Source organism: Hirundo rustica, chromosome 1, assembly GCF_015227805.2.
Source record: "Hirundo rustica isolate bHirRus1 chromosome 1, bHirRus1.pri.v3, whole genome shotgun sequence".
Taxonomy (NCBI): domain Eukaryota; kingdom Metazoa; phylum Chordata; class Aves; order Passeriformes; family Hirundinidae; genus Hirundo; species Hirundo rustica.
Genome location: NC_053450.1, coordinates 90,132,930 through 90,157,178, shown reverse-complemented (window position 1 = coordinate 90,157,178; position 24,249 = coordinate 90,132,930). Strand labels below are relative to the sequence as shown.

Here is a 24,249-nt window from a genome sequence, read left to right as displayed (position 1 = left end):
TGGTTGTTATAACCTCCTTTCCCCTCTATCAACCTCTATGAATCTCTACTCATCCCTGGTGAGGCTACATCTTGGAGCGCTGCGTTCACTTCTGGGCTCCTCAGTACAAGAGAGATAAAGTTCCTAGAGAAGATCCAATGGAAGGTCACAAAGATAATGAGAAGTCTGGAGCATCTCTCTTATGAGGGGAGGCTGAGGGAGCTGGGCCTGTTTAGTCAGGAGAAGAGAATACTGAGAGGGGATCTCATTAATGCATGTAAATATCTCAAAGGTGCCAGGAGGATGATGCCAGACTTTTTTCAATGGTGCCCGGCAACAGGATGAGGAGCAACAGCCATAAACTGAAACACAAGAAGTTCCACCTCAATATGAGGAAGAACTTTACACTGAGGGTGGCAGAGCACTGGAACAGGCTGCCCAGGGAGGTTGTGGAGTCTTCCTCTCTGGAGACATTCCAAAACCACCTGGATGTGTGCCTGTGTCACCTGCTCTAGGTCATCCTGCCTTGACAAATGGGTTGAACTGGATGATCTCCAGAGGTCCCTTCCAACCCCAACCACTCTGCGATTCTGTAGTCTACCTCAAGATTACCTATATACAGAATTACCTTGAAAACTAAACCTGAAAAGCCTCTTGAAAGGAGAAAAGTGAGGGATGCATGGAAACCTGCTATATTCTATATTCTTTTAGATTAAGGAAAAAAGGTTAATGAAAGGCTTCAAAGACACCCTTGGAGGTTAAGCACTAAAAAATATATATACAAAGAAATGTAAGTATATGGAAGGTATTCAACACTCATTTCACAAGAGATGCATCTATTTTTTCTTTAGATGACTGGCTCATAAATCAGCACTATGCTTCAGGAAAACACTCAAGGACACCGCATCAATTTTAAAATGACTACAGGCAAATGTATGCTTTGCCACATGGCAAGTTTTGTCAGAAAATATTCAGGTTGATATTTTCAGAGCTTACTGTCAGTGTGAATTATAAGCAATACACATTACCACAAATGTTCAGTTACACTAAATACATGACTAATTTCTTATTTGATGGAATGGCCACACAGGCACTCCTTAATATGGGATCTGCTACACTGACAGCAGATGGTGGTACCTGTTTGCATTTCGTAACAGGGAAGTATTCCTTTTCTAAAAGAGGTTTTGTGAAGAGAAGTATGTTTCCCCTTTCCATCTCTATAATGGTTCTCCAAAAATTACACTCTTTTCCACTGTGTCACATCCAGTGACTAAATCTGGTTAAATCTACACAATTGAAATAATGAAATAGAGGGTATCTGGCTGAGTACTAATTTCCAAAATCTCTCCCTCAGAAAGAAGAAGAATTTCCTGGAAGTTCATGTTCTTATGGCACTCTGATGAACCAAACCCCAGAATAACAAAAAGGGAGGAAACTCCTCCCCACTGCACACAGGTACTTGAGCTTCAGATGCAGTGCAAGGCTGAAACACTGCAGCAAGCTGAAATGAACCCTTACTTAGCAAGGGCCTTTCAACAGAAACCTTGCCCAGCTGGAGCAAAGTTTCTATCTCTCTTAAAAACTACAATTAAGGCTAGAAATGGCATTTCAAGAACAGTGTCATAGATTGAGAAGGATTTGAGGATGTGTGTGAATGTATGAATGAGAGTATGTTTTTTTACATATTCAAGATACACTTGTACAGCAAAACAGCAGATTAAATCCCAGGTCTAAGAGATTCTTTCTGTGTTTCTCTTGTCTGGTTGAATATTACTTTTCCATGGCAATGGAGTGGAATCCAACATTAACTATCTTATGAAGCAGCATTAAAAGAAAAGCATGAAATTCATAAAGTACAAGGATAATAAGATGATATTTTACCAAGTAGTAAAGACCCACAGGAAACAGCACAATGTTTCTGTTATAGCTGAACCATACACCACCAAGACAAAAAGTAACCCTAAAAGCCAACACTGCTTTACCTACAAATTAATTAATCATAAGCCTAATCCTTCGAGGATTTTTTAAATTTATCCTTAGGGTAAATACTCACATTTCATTCACAAGAATGTGGACATATAAATAAAGGTACTTCTCTTAAATGGCAACCCTACTGGCCTGAGAGATGGTGAACTACAACTGGCCTGAAATTCCAGCTTCTCTCCTCACTTCAGATTATTCTTGACTAAATCATCAAAACTTAATTCTATGTGTGTGCACTAGGGATCTCCTAAGAGGTCACTTATTTCTGCAGTAAGGAGAATGAACATGCTGTTCTGACTCTGTTGTTACACTGACCTCTCCCTGCAAAGCAGCAGCTGAATAGCTGTGATTGGGGTCTTCATTGCTTCAGCTTTCAGCCTCCAGCCAAAGGAGTTGAAAGGTGGCAGAGCAACACGAAACTATGAATTCTGTTTCCTAGCTGAGAACTAGGAAACAAAAAGAACAGCACAGGCCTGGCCAGGGATCAGTATTCAAATACAGTACAGAGAATTTAAATGATGTTCATAAAGACCATTTACTGGATTTTCAGTCACTTGACTTGCCAGCTTGGAGACAGCTTAGAAACTGCACTCAGAAGAAAGCTAGAGCAGGCTCCTGCTGATGCCAAAGTCTGTGGGGTTCAGGACCACTGATATTTACTAGACAGTATTTACACCAGGCTGAAAAATGCATGAACTTCATTCTCTTTCAGCTTTGAGTAGAATGGATGCATTGCTATCCCCCATTCTGGATTACTCAGAAAAAGACCAACCAGATCTATCAATCACCTCACCCACTAACAAACCTTACCTATAGACCAGCAAGGCAGAGAGTGAAAAAAACCAGATAATTTTAACATGAGGGCTTGCATTATTTACATCTCCTTCACACTGGGTGTACAATAGCTCAGCTCACAGGCATTCCTTTTCATTGACACAGATCTAAACAGGGAAGGAAGTATCGGTGCTTTTCAGACAAATATTGAGGGACATATATTCCCCTGACTTCAAGGGATAGCTCCACACTGGCATCAGCACAGAATGGCATCACAGCAGGGAAGCCCTGAAGGGTAGATTCCTTCTCTGACATGAGTAGAGCATGGCTGGCGCTGAGACATATAAGTGACCTCAATGCTCCTCGGACTAAACATCTATCCCAGCCAGACACACATCCCAGCAGGAGAACAACTGCTCAGCAAGGTCCAGACTGACCACATGGGCAAAACAGGTCTTCTCATCCTGTGAAGCAGAAAGGTGAAACAGTGATCTTCTGCTCTAGGTGGCATGCTGCTGAGTGCCTTTCCCTCCCACCTTCCCCAAGACAGACCAGCAGCACAACAGAGCTGAGTTTCGAGGCAGAGTTTGATTCTGCAGCCCCTCCTCATTTATGCAGTCTCCATGCCATAAACGGGGCAGCTCCAGCCACTACCTGCTACTTGGAGTGGGTTACCTTTGGACTCAGCAAAAGGCCTTAGATTTCGAGGATTACCAGTTTTGTGATGAATCATTTAATAATCAATCTGTGCAGTAGCGATAAAAATTCTGCTTTAGATTTTTTTTTTTTTTTTTTCTTTTTAAAGAGTATTAAAGCAAAAAGACAAAAGTCCTCAGCATACGTTCTCAGCTTTAGGTGAGAGCTTTCTTCCCTCTCTTTCTCTCCACAAATGGTTTTGGAGTTTTTTAATGTTTACATTGGATTAAATGAAGATAACTGTAAATACAAATCTGATGATTAGAAGTGGTTATTTTTTTCTTCTTCTCATTACTGTTTTGGGTCTTTAGATCCTAAGTTGTTTTATGAACACCGGAGCAGGAGCACACTAAAAATTTAAAAGGTAGACAAAAATAAACAAAGAATTAAAATAAATCTTGTCATTTCTTTATTACTCATAATTACTTAAGTTTAGTATCTGTCTTTCTTCTTTAGATAGAATATTACCTTACCCTTCACATTCCACCTCTAACTCTAGTCTCTCCATGACAAAGGACATCCTGAGTACAAAGGCAAAGCTTGGATCTCCAGTTTCACCTTCATCTTTTACCAGCTTGCACAGTATTTATGACAACATTTGGCTTTTTCATTTCTTGGCATTTAAGATTCTAGTACTAGGCCCCCTGTTACTCTATTAATTGCCAGATAATGCATCATCTGACAGTCATTACTATTTTAAAGGAACCCTGCTGGAATTCCGACCTCCACTATTATTTTCTTAATATTAAATATAGTTTTGAATGTGCATTAATATTTGGAGCTTAAAAGCTTTGAGAATGTGTCTTAAAAAGTGAAGGGGCTTAAATATTTTATATTTCATAGACTGGCTTTTTCATTCAATACTTCAGTGACAAATCATTTGCACTAGATTCCTCTCTCATCCCTCCAAGTCCTTGTACCCACAAAGACCACTTCACAGTAGCCATCCCAGTTCAGATCCATGGCACCAAACAGAAAGAAGCAAACGTGAATAAGCACAAGACTGTCATACTTTCTGCTGATTTTCTATCAAATTCTGCCAAAGAAACCAACAGTGGCCATGCCAAAACCCCCAAGACATTAGTATGCTTCCATGAAAGCAAGCAACTAATAAAACTACATGCAGGTCACCCTGTGAAGAGCAGTGTTGAATTAGGGAGCAGAATCGGCTCTTTCATAAGATTTTGAAAAGCCACCACGTACCAAAGTAAGCTCTTTTCCACACTGAGGCTACAATGGAGTTTCTAAGTATTGGTACCAAGCCCAAATTGAAGCAACCAACCATCTATCAGGAGAACAACTCACCTTTGCATGTATTTCAAATAAGCTTCTTGCTAGGAGCTTTTGGATTTTTGGACATCATGTGGGCCACATTACTCCAAAAGCAGTGAAAACTGAATCCATCACTACCACTACTCACTGGTAAGCCTTATCTAGGAGAATCCAGACCCAATTTTTACTGCTATAAAAGTTTAAGCTTCCAGGCTCTTGATTTGCCCAGTGAAACAGAATCACTCGCTAGCTGTTACATCAATTTCTTTTGCTCCCCTTCACAAATTCAAAAGACCCAATGTTTTAAAGATGTCGATCAGCAACGAAGTAATCATCCTGCACTCCAAAAGACCACAAAGAACTGTTTCAATGACCCACAGAGGTCATGCTGTTCTATTATTTTGCTGACCTTCCAATGAGTATGACCAATCTTTTCTGCAACAATTAAGAACTGCAACAGTAACAACACCCTGAATTATCTGTCCCTAAGACACTGACACTACAGAAGAACAAGAGCTCAAGGCTTCGGAGCAATACGTCAGTACTCATTCAGTGCACCATTTATCAGCATTAACAGAGGATCCATCTAATGCTCCAGCGTCTACTAATATTTCAATATAGTCACTTATTAGCTAGCACTTCTAAGATGAGAAACACTAGAAAGTGATTTTTTCACCTTGCTGGTGCACTAGTGTGATAACACAATGATGTGTATAGCACACCAGCACCCTTATCAGGCCAGGAAATTCCCTTCTAGCACATGTACCATGGGGTCAGCTGCAAATTACTTCCCAGAGGGCATCCCAAGTGCAGTAGTAAGGCTGGGGTAGGTTGCTTTCCTCAGGATATAGTTTTTCCTAGATAGAAATACACATATTTCTCGCATGTGCCAGATGAGCCATGCATGCTCTGTGGAGATGCTCTCTGAATGCAAATAAAAGTACGCAGACTTACAGATATCCAGAGTCAGGCATATACTACTGCTCTGACTGGGTTCCTCCAGATCTGGAAAGATCTGGCAAATGTTTGGCAGATTTGGCTTTCTTGCCCATAGAGAAACTGTGTATAGGTAAAAATCACAAGCAGCCCAGCACATCTGGCAACCACAAGTCTCTCTAACTTGAGAGCTGTTACGAGGCTGTGTGGGCCAGCAGCCCAAGGCAGCTGGATGACACTAGGCAAAATCACTGGCATACCACAATGAGGGAACTGGGGAACACTCCTGCACTCCTAAAACTGGTACAGACCAGCCAAATATTAGGGTGCACATCCAACACACACATCTGTGACCCTAGTCTCCCAGAAGCTGGTTTAGTAAATCCAATTTGACTCAAGTGTAACTAATTGTGCAAGCAGGTAAAGCATGAGGCTCTGAAGAATATTTATGAGTAAGAGCAGTAGGAACCACTATTTGAGTTGATGTGATAAAGTCTTCCCCTTTCTGTCCAATGTCTGATCCCTACAGGCTTCTGTGCATGGACACAGCATGGCTCTAAACACAATACTTTGTAGAATCACAAACAGTTCTGAAGAGGTGTGCCAGTGCCTCAGGTCTCTGTCTCCCAAGGCAAGGAAGAAGTGCTAACAGCAGAGTATAAGAAGAACATCATCTACTTTGCATCCTGCCAACACTTTTACTGAACTGGTGCTGGTTTACTGTTTTCTGAAACATACAGACAAAGCAAGAAGGTGCTGAAATTATTAGGGACCTGGACAAGATTGTAAAGTGGGTTGATGGGAACCTCTCGAGGTCCAACAAGGCCCAGTGCAAAGTGCTGCACCTGGATTAAGGCAACTCCAAATATCAATACAGGCTGGGGGATGAAGGGAGAAGGACTTGGGGGTACAGGTGGGTGAAAAACTATGCATGACCCAGCAATGCGCGCTTGCAGCTGAGAAAGCTAACTGCATCCTGAGGTGCATCAAAGCAGTGTGGCCAGCGGGTCAAGGAAGGTGATTCTCCCTCTCTACTCCATTCTCATGCGACCCCGTCTGGAATAGTGCATCCATCTCTGGGATCCTCAGTGCAAGAAAGACATGGAACTTTCAGAGTGTGTCCAGAGATGGCCCACAAAATTGGTCAGAGGGATGGAATGGCTTTCCTATGAGGAAAGGCAGAGACAGATGGGATTGTTCAGCCTGGAGAAGGCTATGGAGAGACCTAATGGCAGCCCTTCAGTACCTAAAGAAGGCTTACAAGGTGGGGACAGGACTTTTTAGCAGGGCTTGTTGTGGTAGAACAAGGAGCAATGGCTTTATAATAAAAGGGGGTTGAATTAGGACTAGATAAAAGGAAGAAATTCTTTACAGTAAGGGTGGTGAAACATCGGAACAGGTTGACCAGAAAGGTGATAGATGGATGCCCTGTTGCTCAAAACATTCAAGATAAGACTAGAGGGGGCTCTGAGCAACCTGATCTAGTTTAAGATTTCCCCGTTCATTGCAGGGAGGTTAGACTAATTGATATTTAAAGGTCCCTTCCAACCCAAACAATTCTGTGATTCTGTGATGATCTCCAGAGAGCAGATTTTCCTCTGCAAATTAGAGAAGAATTCAGAGCAGACTTCTAATGTTTATTAATGATGAATCATGATGCATCAGTGTTTTCCTGAACTAGGTCCTTCCAGAGTCACAGTGAGCCATTTGTGAGGCAGCAGTTCTTTCCCATGACTACAGAACTGTAATAGAGTATGCATCTATTTGAACAAGGATGCTGTAATGTTATCTATCAGAAGCTATATTATCTGTGCAATAGAAGCTCAATTTGCAGAAAATTTAAATACTAACTGCATTGATCATCAAGCTAAAGTTTCTGTAAGACATTTCATTAATATCATCAAAGAGTATTTCAAATATGATGCAGCAACTCTACTTTACAGAGACACTAATTAAATATAGAATCTAGTTACTGCTGTACCATTGAACCTTAATTACCCTGCAACCATTTTAGGGTTGTTTTGGGAGACTCATTTTGATAGAGTGCAAAAAGTAAGCAGAGCTGCAGATAACTATTCCCTACCCTTCTGGGACTGAAAATCTCATTATATAAGAGAGCCATAGGAGAGACATGTTATTTAGAAGAGCAGAAAAACAGTCAGACATACTTTCCTGATCACTTTTCATTTGTTTTCAAGCCACTACTTGAAAATGCCTTTTAAAGGAAACTTACCTGCTCACATTTTGTATTATTTTCCTAAGGGGAGAGAGAGGAGAAAGAAGCCTGAAAAAATTTCCAAATACATAGTTATTACTTAATTTTGAAGATACCAGAAGAGGTTTCTAAGGTGAGGTGCATGTAATAGCAATCACAACACAAATCCTCACAGGATAGATCATGTAAGTGCAGCAACAAGATACGGCAATGACATAAGAAACTTCTGTGCACAAAATGATGCTTCATCCTTTGCTCTGAGGCCAATGTAGTTTCAGGGTACTGTTGAGCCAGTACACAAGGGGTCGAAAAGGAAGCTTTACTGGATTTTGTAGTCACTTCTTCATCCAGTATGAATACCAATATAGAGAAACTCTGTTACAAACATGCTAGTTCTCCAGTCTCAAAAGAAAGATGACTGTGACGCAGACTTCCAAAGGGAGGATAAGTCCTTCAAAACAGCATCCCCCTTACCACACAGAATGGCACAGAATTAAGGAAGGGGATTCCTGAGGGGAAAGCATGAGAAGATCTTCTTTGTCAGAGGAAAGAGATTAGCACTCAAGGTTTTAATTTCTGGATAAGAATAAAAACTTCTAAGTACATACTTAAATACCAGCGCAGCTGGACAGCAAAGTGCAAAAAATATATCAAGAAAAAATATCTTTGTCTCACATAAAACACTCTGTGCATAGAGATTTACAGAAACTGGTTTGGGAATGTCCTTTGGGAAGCAATGTGATATATTACATTTAAAAAATACTGTCCTCTAGGCAGATAAACCAAAAAAACAGCACATTTGATTCTAGCACAGAGGAACAACTTTCTTCAGTCCAAAAATCCTCTGCAGGGGAAAAAAGTGTATCTGAATGGTTGAAACCACTTTTGCCATTCTCCCTCTTACACTATAAATACCTGCTCTCCCCAGAAAATGTCTCAATCAAAATTTAGAAAGGAAAAATCATTAGCAAATACAATTATTAAGCTTATATATTAAAGCCTCTGAGGTTGAAGAAAGACACAACACAAGTCCTCTTCACCATCCTGATCCTTTCCTTCTGTATCCTTTCAAGGTCTGCTGAGCTTCCTCCTCAGGGACAGGATGTACATGGAGGTGAGAAATTACTTATCCTGGAGTCTTCAGTGTTGTGGTGCATTAATTTGGTTTGTATTTGTAATGTTCTTTTACACCCCCCTCACTGAGATATAACCTAATGCTGTTTTACCACTGATTGGGCAATGCCTCTGGGTATTGTCTAGGGCCCCGCCCCCTGGGGGAAAAAGCCACGGCGGGGAGGGGCCAGCACTCTCGGGCTTAGGCTTTCCATCGGATAGGGTCTCAAGGCTGAGCAGGACATAAGAATAAAAGCAGACCTATCCTACCAAGCCAAGAGAGTCAGACTCTTCCATTATCTTCGGTGGCGTCTAGTCTCGTGGGCAAGGCTACACTTTAGGGCACATTTGAAGGGGAAAGACAACAGATACGTTTTTGTAGTCCCTGAATGATGGAGTCATGTTAAGGGGTCATGCTGTGAATAGCAGGAATATTATCCCTCCCACCTAATAAAACAAATAGATGAGGGCCATCTTTATATACGTCCTGGATCTTTTTCTAAGATAGCAAACCAGCTAAACCAAAACATAAAAATTGGTCTAAACTACTGAGAATACCTTCTTCAAGATCCAATCTACATTTCCTTGCTTAATCCACTTTCAAATTCTGTCTTAAATTCAATTAAAATCCTAAAAGGGGTAAAACAGCCAATTCCTACAGGCCAACCATCCAACATTCAACAAGGAAAATTGGCTAAATGTAAGTGGCTGCAGTACACTAGAGCTTGCTTGCACACATACACATAGTCCCACGTAAGTGAACCAACAAAACCAAATGTTTTCTAACACAGCAACAGAAAGTTGCATGGGAATCATGCATGTTTTGAATCATGTTCTGCTAAAACAGCTCTGGATTTTATGTATGGCTAATACTGTCACCACATTCACTTCTTCAGTATAGCCTTCTATCTCTTGCTGATAACAATCTTTTTCCTCCTGTTGTGAGTGGTAATGGAAGCTAAGCGCTGCCTTATTAAACACACAGATAATATAGTTGATACAAGATTTTATTTTAGCAACAGAGGGAAGAATGAAATTTAAAAGCATAATGTATCTCCAAAATGATAAGGAAGCAGTCTCTGCATTTTTCTCCCTCTCAACACCAGGTGCATTTTTAGCCAATCAGAATTGGCTACAAATGTTAGTAAGCCTTGCCAAAAGCCATGGAAGCAACATATCCTGAAACAGCTACAATGCAGGAAGGGACACCTAGCACTGCTTCGAACCTGTCCACCTGCCACTGACTTGCATAATTGAGAGAGTAAGTTGCACAACTTCTAAAGCGATCCCTCTGCTGCCCACTTTAAGCCTTTTAGACTCATGCTGCTTAACAGATGGTCCCTGCACGCTCCTCGGGCTGCTGACACACACGTCTAGGTAGATATACAGCCACTTTGGTGGGTACCTGCTAACATCATGTTTCTGCTGCCTAGGGCAGCACTAACTGTGAGCAGTTAAGTTTAGTAAGCCCTGACATGTTTTAATGACAACGTATGTCCTGTGTTGGCCTTTATTCTGGTGATTCTTTCCCCTGGTTTCTTACTATTATGTCATAAAGCATGTTAACAAAAAGCTGTATTCCATCTGTGTAATGATAGTTCTCAACCAAATATTTTTACCACTCTGCCCTTGGGTCTCCTTTAGTATTGACAAAGCTGTTAGACCAACGGCTTCCAGAGGGGAAAACTTGCAAGGTTAAACTCCAAGGTTATTCAGTGATGCCTATCTTGTATTCTCTAAAAAATAAATAAAATTTATCAACTACTTAGCTCAAAAAATATTATTTGAAGCAATCTTATAAAATTTATCTCACAGAATGGTTTGTTCTTCTGAGCCTTGAGATAAGACTAAATTACAAATCGAGCTTTATTGATTTCTTCTTGCCTTATAATTATAGGCTATCATTTTACATGTAATTAGTTAGCCCCAGTTAATTTTTTATTATTAGCTTTGAAAGATTTTGTTGTTCTTCTACACAGAGAAAATTAAAATGATCGTTTACTTTTCATTTTTTTCTTTGCTATTTCAACCTAGTAAATAATTGTGAAAAAAAAAATTTAAAAAGTAATTTTTGAAAAAAAAAACTTTTAACGATTTTTGGAAAAACATTCAGCACATCTAAAAAGTGCCTTAATGTGTAGTGTAAGTCATAAAGGATGATGAGCAAAAAAAGTGTTAAGACAAAGTTAAATTGTTCATGAATGGATGAACAGGCTTAACTGCTTTAAACATACAAAATGACTACTCATTAGCAGCCTAATACAGTTTATTCCTAACTCTCCACCTCTGTATTTCCAACAAACCACCTCTACCCACAACCAGAAGAGCTGTCTCTATGCAGAGAGCAGGAGAGACCATTGCTCTGGGGAACAATTGCCTTAACTGGGCTCATGGAAGCACCATGTAGATTAACAGCTCTTTATCAGAGCTCCTAAGGATGCACGGTGACCATTTCAAGTTATAGTTCCCAACTTAGAGTTTTAAATGCTGGAATGGCATCTCTGCTGAGACAGCAGGAACAGCCCTCAAGAAGCTTCAGGCCAACATATTGCTGCTGCCCACATACAAAGCCCTGATAAACACTGGAGAAATGAAAAGGCAACAGGAAAAGAGAGATGGCAACAACGACACAACCCCACAGAAGCCAGGAGCTGAGACCTCACATGAGATAGCCAGCTACAGACCTCTCCAGCAGCACAGAGCACAGCATGACCTTCACACCCACACGCTCCTGCAACTGAGGCTGGGCATGTGGAAGAGCCATTCTCCTCCAAACGTTACAGATGCCTCATACATCAAGCACAGCCTTGTTAAGGTCTCCACATTTGTTTCTACCACTTCTCTAGTGCAAGAAATCAGAGAAAACAGAAGAAAAATATTATGTATGAAAACTGCACTATCAGCGATCTCAGCAAGGAAAACAAAGGACCATTACAGATGTCAGATGGGAGTAAATCTCTTTCTCATGGAATATTGCAATACAACTACTAATTTCCCATTTCTTCTTAACTGGGGGGATATTTTCTGTTCTGAGAGAGGTTCTGAGGCTTAGTGCAAAGCTATAGCAAAATGGGACTAGCTTAAAGGGAGTATTTTAATGCTGTTTCTGATGGCTTAACACCATTGTAACACTTGACTGACTGAGGGAACATGGGAACATACTTCCCAAGGACACGCACCTCAGCCAGTTCTCAAATCTGTCAGTAGACTCCTTAGCCTTTTACCCACAGAACAGAAATAAGCACATGCTGGTAGACAAGTGCCACAGTCATAACAGGTCCTCCCAAATTTGGAGCACCAAGCTTGAGTCAGACTTTAAACAACTTTCCAACATTCTAGCATAGAATTAGATTTAGTCTTGATTAATTTTCTCTTTCATTTTAATAATACATCAAGTATTTAATTTGCTTATAAACCATTAACCAGATGTCTGTCTGTCCAAGTATTTTATCCACTAACTGTAAAAATTCTATTGCAACATAAATTATGCATAGCAAGAATATTCTGATTAACCAAAAAATATGCACTGCAGTTGTTATCCATCACATTTAAAATGGCATGTGTTCATACAGTATATAAAAACACAAGTATATGCAAACTCGTCAGATGATTCCCCAGTCTTACGTACTTCATAAACAGAATGAAACCACAAGTGAATCTGGAATGCAGAAGAAACATAAGAATTTAAGTTTTCAACTCTGCCTCCCTATTTTCTTGCTGAATTTGCTACTCATTAAATTCTTGTTTGGACGTCATCTTCACATTCTTATACACGGAACTGAAATTTCAAGATACGAAAATTGTTTAAGAGTTTGCAGTAAAGGCACTAATTATCTCCTTTCAAACATTCAGGAACATTGTCTCGACAATGAAACTTAGGGACAGTCACTATATACTGAAGGTCTAGATATGGCTTCAGCTTATCAATATAAAATAAGACCACCAATGCACTATAAATGAAGGCAACAGAATTGCATGATCACAAATGGTTATTGCATGATTATAAATAATTTTACCCTAATAGTACTCTGAATGAAGAAAACATTTTAGTGGACTATATCAAGTAGTTGTATTACCATGTAAAATGCATCACATTATTATGATGAAAATGTTAAAAGTGACATTTTTGGCACCTTATCTACAAGAGATACACTGTCACAAAGATTCATCTACAAGAAGGCATGAAGGCAGCCAAGTTTTTTTCACTAAGAAGTATAACATTTCACACTGATTCTATGGTCTAAAGCAGAAGCACAAGAAATAACTTCTAATAACACAATATTTCATTAACATTGATATTTTTTATTTGAAAACAGACAGGCCAGGACATTCTTTCTGGACTAATGAATTTTGCAAAAACTTACAAACAACTGATTCTGAAGACACTTAACATGCCTAGCTCTGAGAATTACTCTGAGTAGTCCCAATGAAACCAATTAGTTGACTCAGAGTAATTAAGCATTAAAGCTAATTATACCTGTTACTGAGGATTAGGCCTTTTCTTTTTACTAGATTTTACAGCTAATAATTCTGAACAGGGTTGCCAATTTTGAAGTTTTGAAAAAATGTAGTTTCCTTAAAGACCTAGTTCCAAGAAGAAAATTATGGTTCCTAATGAAACAAAAACAAAAACAAACAAACAAAAAAGGATTTTGCGTCATGCCGGCTTGCAGGAATGTACTTGGTTGTGTTAACGCAAAAAAGATCATCAAGGAAAACACTGACATAACTTCTTATCCAGGCAAATTCCGCAACATCAATTTTTCTTGAAGGACCAAGTTAATAACAATGAACTACAGCAGCCCTAAAGTCACACATACTGCAGAGAGTTTTACGAGGCATCGTTCTGATCCCAAAGCAAGCACATACCTTCCCTCCTTCTATCTCCTGTCATGCCATTGACTGCATGTGTATCAGCTACCCCCAACAAAGAAATGTGATGCTTATGTGCAGTGCCACAAGAACATCATAACATGACAACATCTCCAGCATTCAGAGAAATTGATCTTATATCATTTTACTCTTGCCAGTTCCATCATTTTAACTTCACCCTTCCCTTCAAACTGTCCTCAGTCATATTTTTCACTCAAGTCTACATCAAAAACTCATTAGATGACAGCTGGTGAAGCAAGGGCATCTCTCCCATTTAACAGGACTTGGAGAACATGTAAACTTATTCCTATCTGGCAGTCAGTGAAGGTCACAGTCTTAAGTATCCAAAGTCGAGTACAAGAGTCAAAACCTCAGTTGCTGATAAGTCCTCTTCCCCTCTAAACTGCCTGTTGATACAGAGGTGTTTTCAGCCACTGCACTTAGTCCTGGGAAGGGCAGGTTATCTCAAATGGCCTGTCCTTGCCACATGAAGGGTGACTTGCAGCTTGGATGCTCATTTTTCCTGGTATGTGTACTCATGCTCCCAGGGCTGGAAAACAGCCAGGAAATGAATGATAGGCACACATCTGATCTCTAGCTACACTCCAAAGTAGGCAGCATTACGACTATCAGTCATCAGTCAGTTAAAGTGAGGGCACAAGGTTTTGTAAGGCAACACCTGATGGCAAGGGAGGCCAGTTAGTTCTTCAGGTCCCTTTATAAACGTATTAAGAAATGCTTTGCCAAAACTTGTGAACTGGGCTCCTAAATATGACAGCATCTCCATGACAATAATCTGGGGGAGTGATTAGAGCAGAGCAAGAAATGGAAATTTTCCAAGCATGCATTTTTACTAATCTTTCTCCAAAAAGAAATAAAACCTCCCACACATATTAGAAAGCCTACTACTGCCTATTTTTCTCTCCTCTGTTATCCTAAGACCTCTCTTTTCTACCTGAGATCCTAAAGCAACCATAATTTAAAAGTATTTTTAAAAACACTATTAGGTCCTTCAGATTAAGCTTTCCACATTATTTCTAATCTGTGAGGTCCATATATCCGAAGTAGTTGCAATTTATATATAGTTTTAGGGAGCATTTACTCACATATCATGAAACCATGCAGAGTATTTTATTATGGATATATTCAAACATACACTGGATAAACAGGGAAGAAATAACGCAACACCAAATGTGATAGCATTTCAAATGACTGCAAAGGCGATTAACTGTGTTAAATCATTTGTAAGGATGACCATGGGCAAACTCAGCAACTTCAAAACAGACTTTTAAATAAAATTATGGGATTTAGAGAAAATTAAAAATTAACGGGATGGAGATTACCTGCAGAAAATCCAGTCAAGTAAATTCACTTTATTTTCACCTATTTGCAATTTTCCCACCTCAGTGAGCTATATAAATATTCCTTCTTATTTTACAAAGTGACTATTAAAATAAAGTTCACAAGCTCCTCCTTATTCACTGCAGCAAAATGTATCAAATCCTTCCAGCTAAATCAACATATATGAGGCTAATACACAAATAATATTATTGTGCCATTAGAAAGCAAAATCACACATCATTTCGATCCCTGAAAAGTATTCTGCATAGCTCTAGAGCTATATAATGCAGTGAATACAGCACTACAGGCAGTAACAGTGAGGCAGCCTACCATGAAGGCTGTAAGAAACCCTAGGGCCCAAGCAGAGCACGGAAAGTGCCAGGACACTGAAAATGTAAGACAGTTTTGAATTCAACTTTGTGGCTGGTTCAGACTGGGTCAATTCCCACATCTAAAACTAACAGTCACCCTTCGTATCCTGGCTTTCCCCCACCAGCTCTGCATGACAGAAACAGCCGACCATGAACATTCCCAGCTTGTGAACATTTGTCTCAGCCATTCAGCAGCTCCTGTCAGGATCCTCCTCCCTTTTTACACCCTGTAAATTAATTCTGCTTGCAGCAGCACTAACACAGGCTGACGTAGATTTTTTTCCTCTTCCCAGTGTGATTTATTCGTCACTGCTTAAGAACTCTAAATGGTACCAAGTTCACTTGCCTTTGTAGACACAAGGACCTTTCTTCTGTACCCATGGCAAAATTATGCACAACCACTCAGTCATTCCCCTCTCAGCTTTGCTTTCCCAGAACATATTCCAAGACAACACGTGGTTCCACACCACAAAGAGATAAAACAGATCTTTCATCATTGAAGGGGAGCAGAGATATATATTTCTACAGTCTGGCTCAGATCCCTGGCTGAAGTCAACAAATGACTTAAATCACTTGAGGATCCAGCTACATCAGTGAGATTACTGAGTGACTTCAGTGCACTAAAAATTTCTGCTATGCTCCAGGGGCCGAGATAGCCAGCTGGACTCCATGGCTTGCACAGGCTGCACCATCTCCATCGAGTTCTATCTGACACTACCTCTTCTTCTCTTCTCTTCTCTTCTCTTCTCTTCTCTTCTCTTCTCTTCTCTTCTCTTCTCTTCTCTTCTCTTCTCTTCTCTTCTCTTCTCTTCTCTTCTCTTCTCTTCTCTCTCTCTCTTCTCGTTCTCTTCTCTTCTCTTCTCTTCTCTTCTTCCTTCCTCTTCTCTCTTCTCTTTCTCTCTCTTCTCTTCTCTTCTCTTCTCTTCTCTTCTCTTCTCTTCTCTTCTCTTCTCTTCTCTTCTCTGCAGCTCCTGCACTCCTCCTGCCACTCCTCTGGCTTCTGTTGGGTTGCGCCACTAGTACACTTTGAAGTCAGGGTGGGTGGAATATATTCACATTCAAAATCTCCCCTCTCCCCAGTGCACAGCATGGAAGCTAATTCTTTCTGGAGGAACATCCCCTCTTTGCTGACCCCTACTACAGCTACTGCAGTCATTCTGGCCTTACACCTTCTCCAGGTATTGGCTGGCTTTCTCCCTGAGTCTCCATTCCCAGGTTAAGTAAGCAGACAATCAGCCTTGCTCAAACAAAGGCCGACATTTGGTGACTGCCCTGAATGATTGAGGAGTTGAGATATAGACAGCTTCTTGCACCACTTAAGAAGTCCGTCTGCTAGAATCAGCTTTGCAGATGATTGCAGTGCAAAGTTTCCTCTTTTTCAGCTAGGGAGGAGTAAGAGTATCTCTCAGTACATAGAAATAGCTTCAATAATGACTAACACTTGAAAGGCTAAAAAAACCGGACCAGATCAACTCAGTGCACTAGTCCCTCAGCTTCCCTAGCAAACATCAATAAAATTCTGACAGGGATTTGCCAAGCAGCTGCATGAAGGGGGAGGCAGGAGAAAAGCTCATACATCTTGGACCATTTAGTGACTTTTAAGCAGTCTATTTATTTATCAGTCATCACCTCTGCCAATTTATCAAGCCTGAAAGCTACATACCATGCATTGCCATTTAAAAACGACAGTATTTTGCAACAGGAAGAATAGAATTCAGCCAAAACCTGTAATAGGTCAAAACTGATACAAAACACTTGAACTTACCAGCTGGCCAGGACCAGGAAAGTGATTATGCTATTGGGCAACTGTGACAGATAGACAAGTTTTCAGAAGTAATTTGGGATTAGCTTTTAGATGCTTGAATCAGAAAGTTAGAAAGACAATTTGAAAACTGCTTTTAAGAATATGTGTACGAAAAGCCAAAGATGGATGCTAAGAGATGGAGGAATGCCAGATTACTAATCATAATAAATAAAACAAAAGACCACCACCCAAAAGTGACAGCACATTCCACATTCTTCTAGTATTGCATTGGAGGAAATAGTTGAGAAAATAAAAAATTAATTTCTTTATGGAACTGATTTAGTAGCAAATATACAAAAAGAATTCATAGCTGCCTATAGCTTTACAGTGTTATGTAGCTACATTAATTTTGGCAGAAGAGGTAATTTTAATCCTTTGGGAAGTATTATCCTCTTGATATGAGCACATAACTCAGATTAATAGGATTTGCATATGTATAATAATCAAGAGAATAACCCTGGGTTTGGAAAACAACATGGTATTTTAATCAGTTTGGGAACACCAGACCAAAAAAAAACCAAACCAAACCAAACCAAACCAAACCAAACCAAAAAAACCAAAAACAAACAAACAAACAAACAAACAAAAAAACAAAAAAAAAAACCCAAAAAAACCCAAAACAGGCACAACTAATCGAACAGCATTTGTCAACTCATGCTAGGCAATAATTGTGAGTTAATTGATCAATATTTAGAAACAAACATAATAAACTGGTATGTTTTGGAAAATCAAACAAAGCAGAGCTGTTAATGTAATCGAAAGACAGGGGAGGTACAAGCTGCACTGTTAATCACTTGCAAATTGTGTTTTTTAAAGACCCGGACCAAATACATGCTATAACCAAACTGTATAATTGACTCTGTGTATGCAATCTCAGTTGTTCAACAATACAGATAACAGCAGTAATGGTATAATTATAACTTAGAGCTGAAGTAGATAAAAACCTGATAGTTCTTAACTAGTGGTTGCAATTAAGGGTGGAGATGAGCAGTATTCACTGTATCTGGCTATGGTTCATTAATAAAAGTGGATTTGAAGTTCCAATACAGCAAAGCAGCAGCTGCATGCTGCAGCCAAACTTTGACCAAGTCCTGACAGAAGACAATGACTGGGGAATGCAGCTTGACTCATAACAGCTGTAGGAAAAATAGCTCTGTAAGCAGTGGTTGAGCAGCAAGTGCAGATATGGAATGCACTAAATGGGAAGCAAGCAATAAGCACACAAGGAAGAGGCTCTTTCCTGCGCCCCAAGCATCACTTTAGCTTCGACTGCATCCATGGGTTGAAGAAACAGCTTTACTTCCTTCCTACCACCTTTTCCCTGAACAGGCAAAGAGATACACACCCCCCTGTTCACACACGTGCGCTGCCAGCCCACGGACAGACAGGGAGAACAAGGCAAGCCGGGAAACGCGTTCTCCACGCCCGGCGGAGCGGCTTCAGCACCCGGGACGGCGGACAGCGCCCCGGGCTCCCGGGCAGGAGGTCGGGCCCGTCTGCCTGCAGGGCACCGGGACAACAAGGGCGACCCGGTACCATCTGTGGCACAGCGGCAGAGGCACCAGAAAATGGAAACCTGGTCGGCTTAGAAACAGGGTGTTTCCACCCAGCTCCCCACACACAGGCAAAAAATTAAAGAAAAGAACACTGCACCTGTTTTTGAAACATAAGTTTCAAAAGGAAAGCCTGAGCTGTGTGGCATTATTAAGTACGAGCAAAAGTGGCCAAACACATCTTCTAGTGCCTTTTTCCTCAGACTAGAGAGTTGTCATACCCAGGCAGCTTGGTTTGTGCTTTCTGAGCAAACAGAAGAGTATACCCAGCAGCTCAGAAATGAAATGGGTATCAGCAGCACGTTTCACTTGCTTTTTGGCTCACTCACTCAATACTGGTTGCTAAGCAATTTTGTTTTTTTTACTACTCGCTGCCAGATGGATTAATGAAAACACACACTTGTGCTACTTACAACATTTTTAATTTATATTTCTTGATACACCAGTACTGCTTCTTTTAATTATTTCTTTCTTAAGGAATTCCATTCCCAGGTTTGCAAGGACAGTCCCAAATTATAGAGAGTCAGGGGGAGGGAAGGAACAGAAAGAAGCTAAGTGTAATTACCAAATTCTTTGGTGGATTGCTGGAACGGGGTACCTTGAGACTTGCACAACCTCTGGGACTTGTAGCAAAGACAACATGTCTAGCTCAGCATAGAGATGCGAGGCACCAGGTGACCTGAAGGTGCCTTGCTTTTAACTGGTTTATCTATTTATAACTATACATGTCATAACACTACCTGAGAGAACACAAGTCAGCACAGTGTTATTTCAGCAGTCAAATAACCATACACAGCCTTTTTTTATTTATACCTTACACACAGCGATGCTCTTTCTGTTTTCACTTCCAGTTCCTTATAGAGCTGATACTTGGCAAGGTCTTCCAGCCTGTGCCCTGGAATGCCACCCAACTTACCCATGGTTTGGTAATTTTTTAGAAGTCATCATCAGAGAGGAATAATGACACGCCATACAATGTAACCAACCATTGCGTCAGTGGTAAAACCAAACTGCGTATCAGCCATTACCAAGGGTGTAATTGCAGCAGGGATAACGGGAGGGGGAGGGGAATCTGTTCCATCCCCAAATGGAGAAGAAAAAGGATCTCGGCCATCTCCAGCTTTCTGCCAGTTGAAAAGGGGGAGGAGGGATGGGAGAGACTGCAGCAGGGCAAGCAGCAACTTCAAGGCAGCTCTTTTCCCTTTACAGCTGGCAGTGAGCCAAGCATCAAAGAATGTTACACAGTTGGGTCATTTTGTGTGCTACTGCTGGGACATGAGGGAAGCTGCAGCATGGCTGGCTACAGATCCTCCCTCTCACGGTCCCCCTTCCCAAACAGGAAGTCTGGTTTGGTGCAGAGAACAAGGAGGAAGAACATTTCTTTGTTTTTGAGAGCAAGTAACCTCTGGTGTAGTTAGTTCACTGTTGACAGAGCACATAAGGAAAGGTCAAGAAAGGATGGTAAACCACAGGCCTAGTAGGAAAGAAACAGGACAGTTTCATCATGTGCAGGATGAATTGAAGGGGACAGCTTAAATCTCAAGGGAGTCATGAGGAAGATGTGCTAAAAAGGAAGACAGAATAGTGGAGAAAGGGGAAGAAAAGGTCAGGAAGAGAATTCAGGAGGTTCATCCCAATACCAGGCAGGAGGAGGTGAATACAGGGAGCTGGAGGTGTGTTGGTAGAAACCATCAGGCTGTACACTCATCTAGAGTACCAAAAGGCAATGCTGAGACAACCGGGGACCTCATGAAACTAAGTGGACAATGCAGGCGCAAGTTTCCTTGCACTTCGGAGGCACAAACCCATCAGGGGAAGAAGGCAAAGACCGAGCCAGGGAGACTTGCACAACACCAAGGGCAGCGTCTCCAGGAGGGTCGCCAGCACCTGACGAGGAGGGACAGTGCAGAAGCCTTGTGGAGATGCGCCACGACGCTGTGCAGGGCGAGAGGGCGGCGCTCTGTGAGAGGGGAAGCTTCGAGGGGCTGAACGGAGAAGGGCAGCCGGCGCACCCAGGTGAGAGGCGCGGGGCAGGGGGAGCCGGTCCGCGGGCCAGGGCCGGCGGAGGCCGGCGAGGTGCGAAGGCGCGGGCACCTGGGCAGGGCCGGGCAGCGGCGCCCGGGGAGCCCTCAGGCGCTGGCGGGGGCGGAGGGCGGGGGCGGCCCCTTCCCTCCCTGCCTTCCCCGCCGCCGATCGCGCCGGGCCGGGCCGCCTCTCACCTGTGTCGAGGTTGAAGGAGATGCGGGCCTCGGCGAGGTAGGGGGTGTCGCTCTTGGAGCGGACGCGGCGGATGGGTCTGCGGTCGATGTCCTCCTCGGAAGATGCCGCCATTAATGTGGGCACGGTGAGCAGCGTGGCCCGGCGAGCTGGCGAGGGCGAGCGGAGGCGCGGGGCGGCCGGGCGAGGAGGGGGAGAGAGGGGAAGGGAGGAGGGAAAGAGGCGCGGGAGGGGGAGGGGAGGACGGGGAAGGAGAGAGGGAAAGGGAGAAAGGAGCGCAGGGAGGGAGGGGGAGAGACAGGGAAAACCCGTCAAGGATCTGCGGACGGGAGCGGCCTCGGCGGCCCTGCCCGCTGCCCCTGGCGGGTCCCGCCCGCCTCCGCTGCGGGGGACGGAGCGGTGCCCCTGGCCCCGGCGCTGCCGGCCCCCGCCCCGGGCAGGGTCCGGCCGAGCGCCTTTCCCGCCCCCGGGGGAGGTCCCGGCTGAGGTGCCAAACGCCGCCGGTGGGCCTGGCCGGCAGAGGTGCCAGCCCGCAGCCAGCTCGGCGCCCCGAAGTGCTCCCTTTTAGCCCAGGGTGTGCAGAACTCACAGCACAGCTGCTTCGGGACTTGGTGGGGTGTCTAATGGTGCATCCTTTCACCTCCTTGCCCTCTTTCCCTGGGCAAACCCATTACGTAAAGCGGGATGGTGTGCCGCGCCTTGGCAGTTTAAAATGCCGAAGGGACTGAGGAGCCTGCACTCAACGTTTGAAACTGACCCGCTCCAAGCCTTCCTGAGTCGCTTCGGCAGGTCTTTGGGAAAAGACCTGCAAAAACCAGAGACTCCGTTCTCCGGCTGCACATTGGGCTCGGTGATTTGTTTCTGTTTCTCTGTTTAGTAATCAGCTCTCTATGTAGACGTTCTTAGCCTGTGGTTCATAGGCTGTCTGCCACATTCGGGCTCCAATTTCGGTTGGTCAGTGTAATATAAATAATTTTAAATGCTATTGAAAAGAGTGAGTAGCGCAAAGTACTACGTAGAGTAGGAGTTAGTTAAAATATGTGCCTAAGAGTGTACTACCTCATGCCATTTAATTCAAGCCCTTAAAAAAAAAAAAAAAAAAAAAAAAGACCCCACTCTGCTTAAAGTCACTAAGTTTTCAGTACTTCCAAAATCTCTTGTTTTGGTCAACTTCAATGAGAAAAAATGGCCAGGGAAGGAATGCTGGGGCTCGCTAACTCTGAAGGCAGTGATACTAACACTAGTTCATCTGAATTTTGAAGGACGGCTCTCTTACTCGTTCCTACAGAGTCAAGCGTTTTCTGTTACATGTTAGCCAATTAGTCCTATAGAGCTTCTGGGTTGTGCTGCGTGTTCTTCGATGGCTGTAACACTGGTTATAGCTCAAGTCTGCTGTTAACTGTAATCCCTTCATAAACATTCCCAAGAACTTTCGTGTTTCTGGATGCCTGGAATTGATAAGATATATTTTGTTTGCAAATCAGTTCTATTTTGGTGTGATCTCACTAGCTCACCCTGGCTAAAACGGGGGAAAAGTTTTTGTTAGCACTTGCAAGAGAATTTTGAAAACGGTCCCTGTTCATACATATGCAGGTGCTTGTAGTTAGACAGCCTTGGCATCTTTGGATGTCTGGTGAACCACCACATCGCTTGTGAACAAGGAGGTACCATCTGGTCCACCTGCATCTCAAAAAGAAGTCTGTAATTAACATCGTGTGCTGTTTAGGGAAGGTGTGCTCTTACCATTATCAAGGTTGAAGCAGATCCGAGCTTCTTCCAAGTAAGGGGTGTCACTCTTAGACCGGAGTCTTCTGATGGGTCTCCGGTCTATGTCATCCTCAGAAGTTGCTGTCACCAGAGTGGGCACAGTGAGAAGAGTTGCCCGACGAGCTGATAAGAAGAAATAAACAAAGATGAGAATACGAGGAGAACAGAGAAATAGAAAGGGGGTGAAAGAGGTGGAAAAATAATAATAAAAAAAACCCCCAAAGATTAGAAAAGGGAAAGAAAATCACTCAATGGAAGAGATGATCTGTAGCAGGTAGTAGAACAGGCTGTTTGCTATAAGGTCCTTGCCTTCTATTCTGCATGCTACAAAATTTAAGGGCTGCACGAAGAAAAGATTGCTGTCTTGTGTGCCCCAAAGACATAGGTTACAGCTCTGCTGCTGCCACAGATTGTGTGTTTTAAGTTTCTAGTTTTGCCACTAAAAAAGTTCTTTTTTCGGCTTCTCAATAGCTGCAGTCTCTCTTTTCTTGAATGCTGTTTTTGAGGTTATGATACCTGAGTAGTGGAAATATTTAAGTGGTCAATTATTTGTAGGTATCAGTGGAAGCTGTACTTGGAACACATGATGTGATTATTATTCTTGAGAAGATGCAACTATTCCAAATCTCAGTTTCTCGTTTCTTGTTGTCTCATCCTGGGCATTTTAAATTAGCAGCTACTTTTTGCTCTTGATCACTTTATTTCTTAATTTCTTAGTTGTGAACCAGGGAGAAACATAATTTTCATTCAGTAGGAATTTTGTGAACAAATAAATCCATTAATATTGTAAAGTATTCATACACTTTAGTGAAGCACCAATGAAAAATCCATGAGGAAATTAAGATTTCTATCTTCTGAACAGGATTTAAATGACTTGGGGCCATGCATTCAAGGAGGAAAAAGCAAAATATTTAATACTGGCTCATTAAGTGAGCAGTGCCCACTCCATGCACTGATGAAGCAAATGGTAGGATAGTAAAAAATTGCTGTCATCATGCAATTAGAAGCCCTACTATAATCCATATGTATAAAGAGACTGAATTAATGTTGAAGAGGCAACCTTCATTTGGGCATTGCCTAGGTATTTAGCTCTGGACCTTATAGCCTTGTTAATGTCCCTAAAATGTAGGTGTTTTATATGTGAAATGTAATTATGAGTGGCTGTTGAATGCTTTGGGCACTGAGCCTATAAATTACAAATCACAAAGAGAAGAGCCTCTATAAATATATCCATCTAAACTCTCTCTCTGAGTCAATGAAGATTATCACATGTGCTAGTTGGGATGTGGCTGATCACTGAAAGCATGAGGACCACACACAAGTACTTTCTCCTCCACCTCATATATAATTGGAAAG

General features: G+C 42.1%; 1 protein-coding gene and 1 long non-coding RNA gene across 5 annotated transcripts in view; one reads left to right on the top strand and one right to left on the bottom strand.

Annotated features, from left to right (window-relative positions):
* PHACTR1 (phosphatase and actin regulator 1) overlaps positions 1–24,249 on the bottom strand; it is a 305,882-nt gene that overhangs the window by 270,159 nt on the left and 11,474 nt on the right. For all 4 annotated transcript variants that reach the window (XM_058421581.1, XM_040077353.1, XM_058421584.1 and 1 more), the window contains exons 3-4: positions 22,870–23,016; positions 21,129–21,275 (exon numbers count right to left, since the gene is read on the bottom strand). In XM_058421581.1, coding sequence (XP_058277564.1) covers positions 21,129–21,275; positions 22,870–23,016 — 294 coding nt within the window. The remainder of the gene's footprint in view (positions 1–21,128; positions 21,276–22,869; positions 23,017–24,249) is intronic.
* The window catches only part of LOC120758749 (uncharacterized), a 38,550-nt gene continuing 35,381 nt past the window's right edge, over positions 21,081–24,249 (top strand). Inside the window, exon 1 of the long non-coding RNA XR_005702995.2 lies at positions 21,081–21,253. This is a non-coding gene — a long non-coding RNA (uncharacterized LOC120758749). The remainder of the gene's footprint in view (positions 21,254–24,249) is intronic.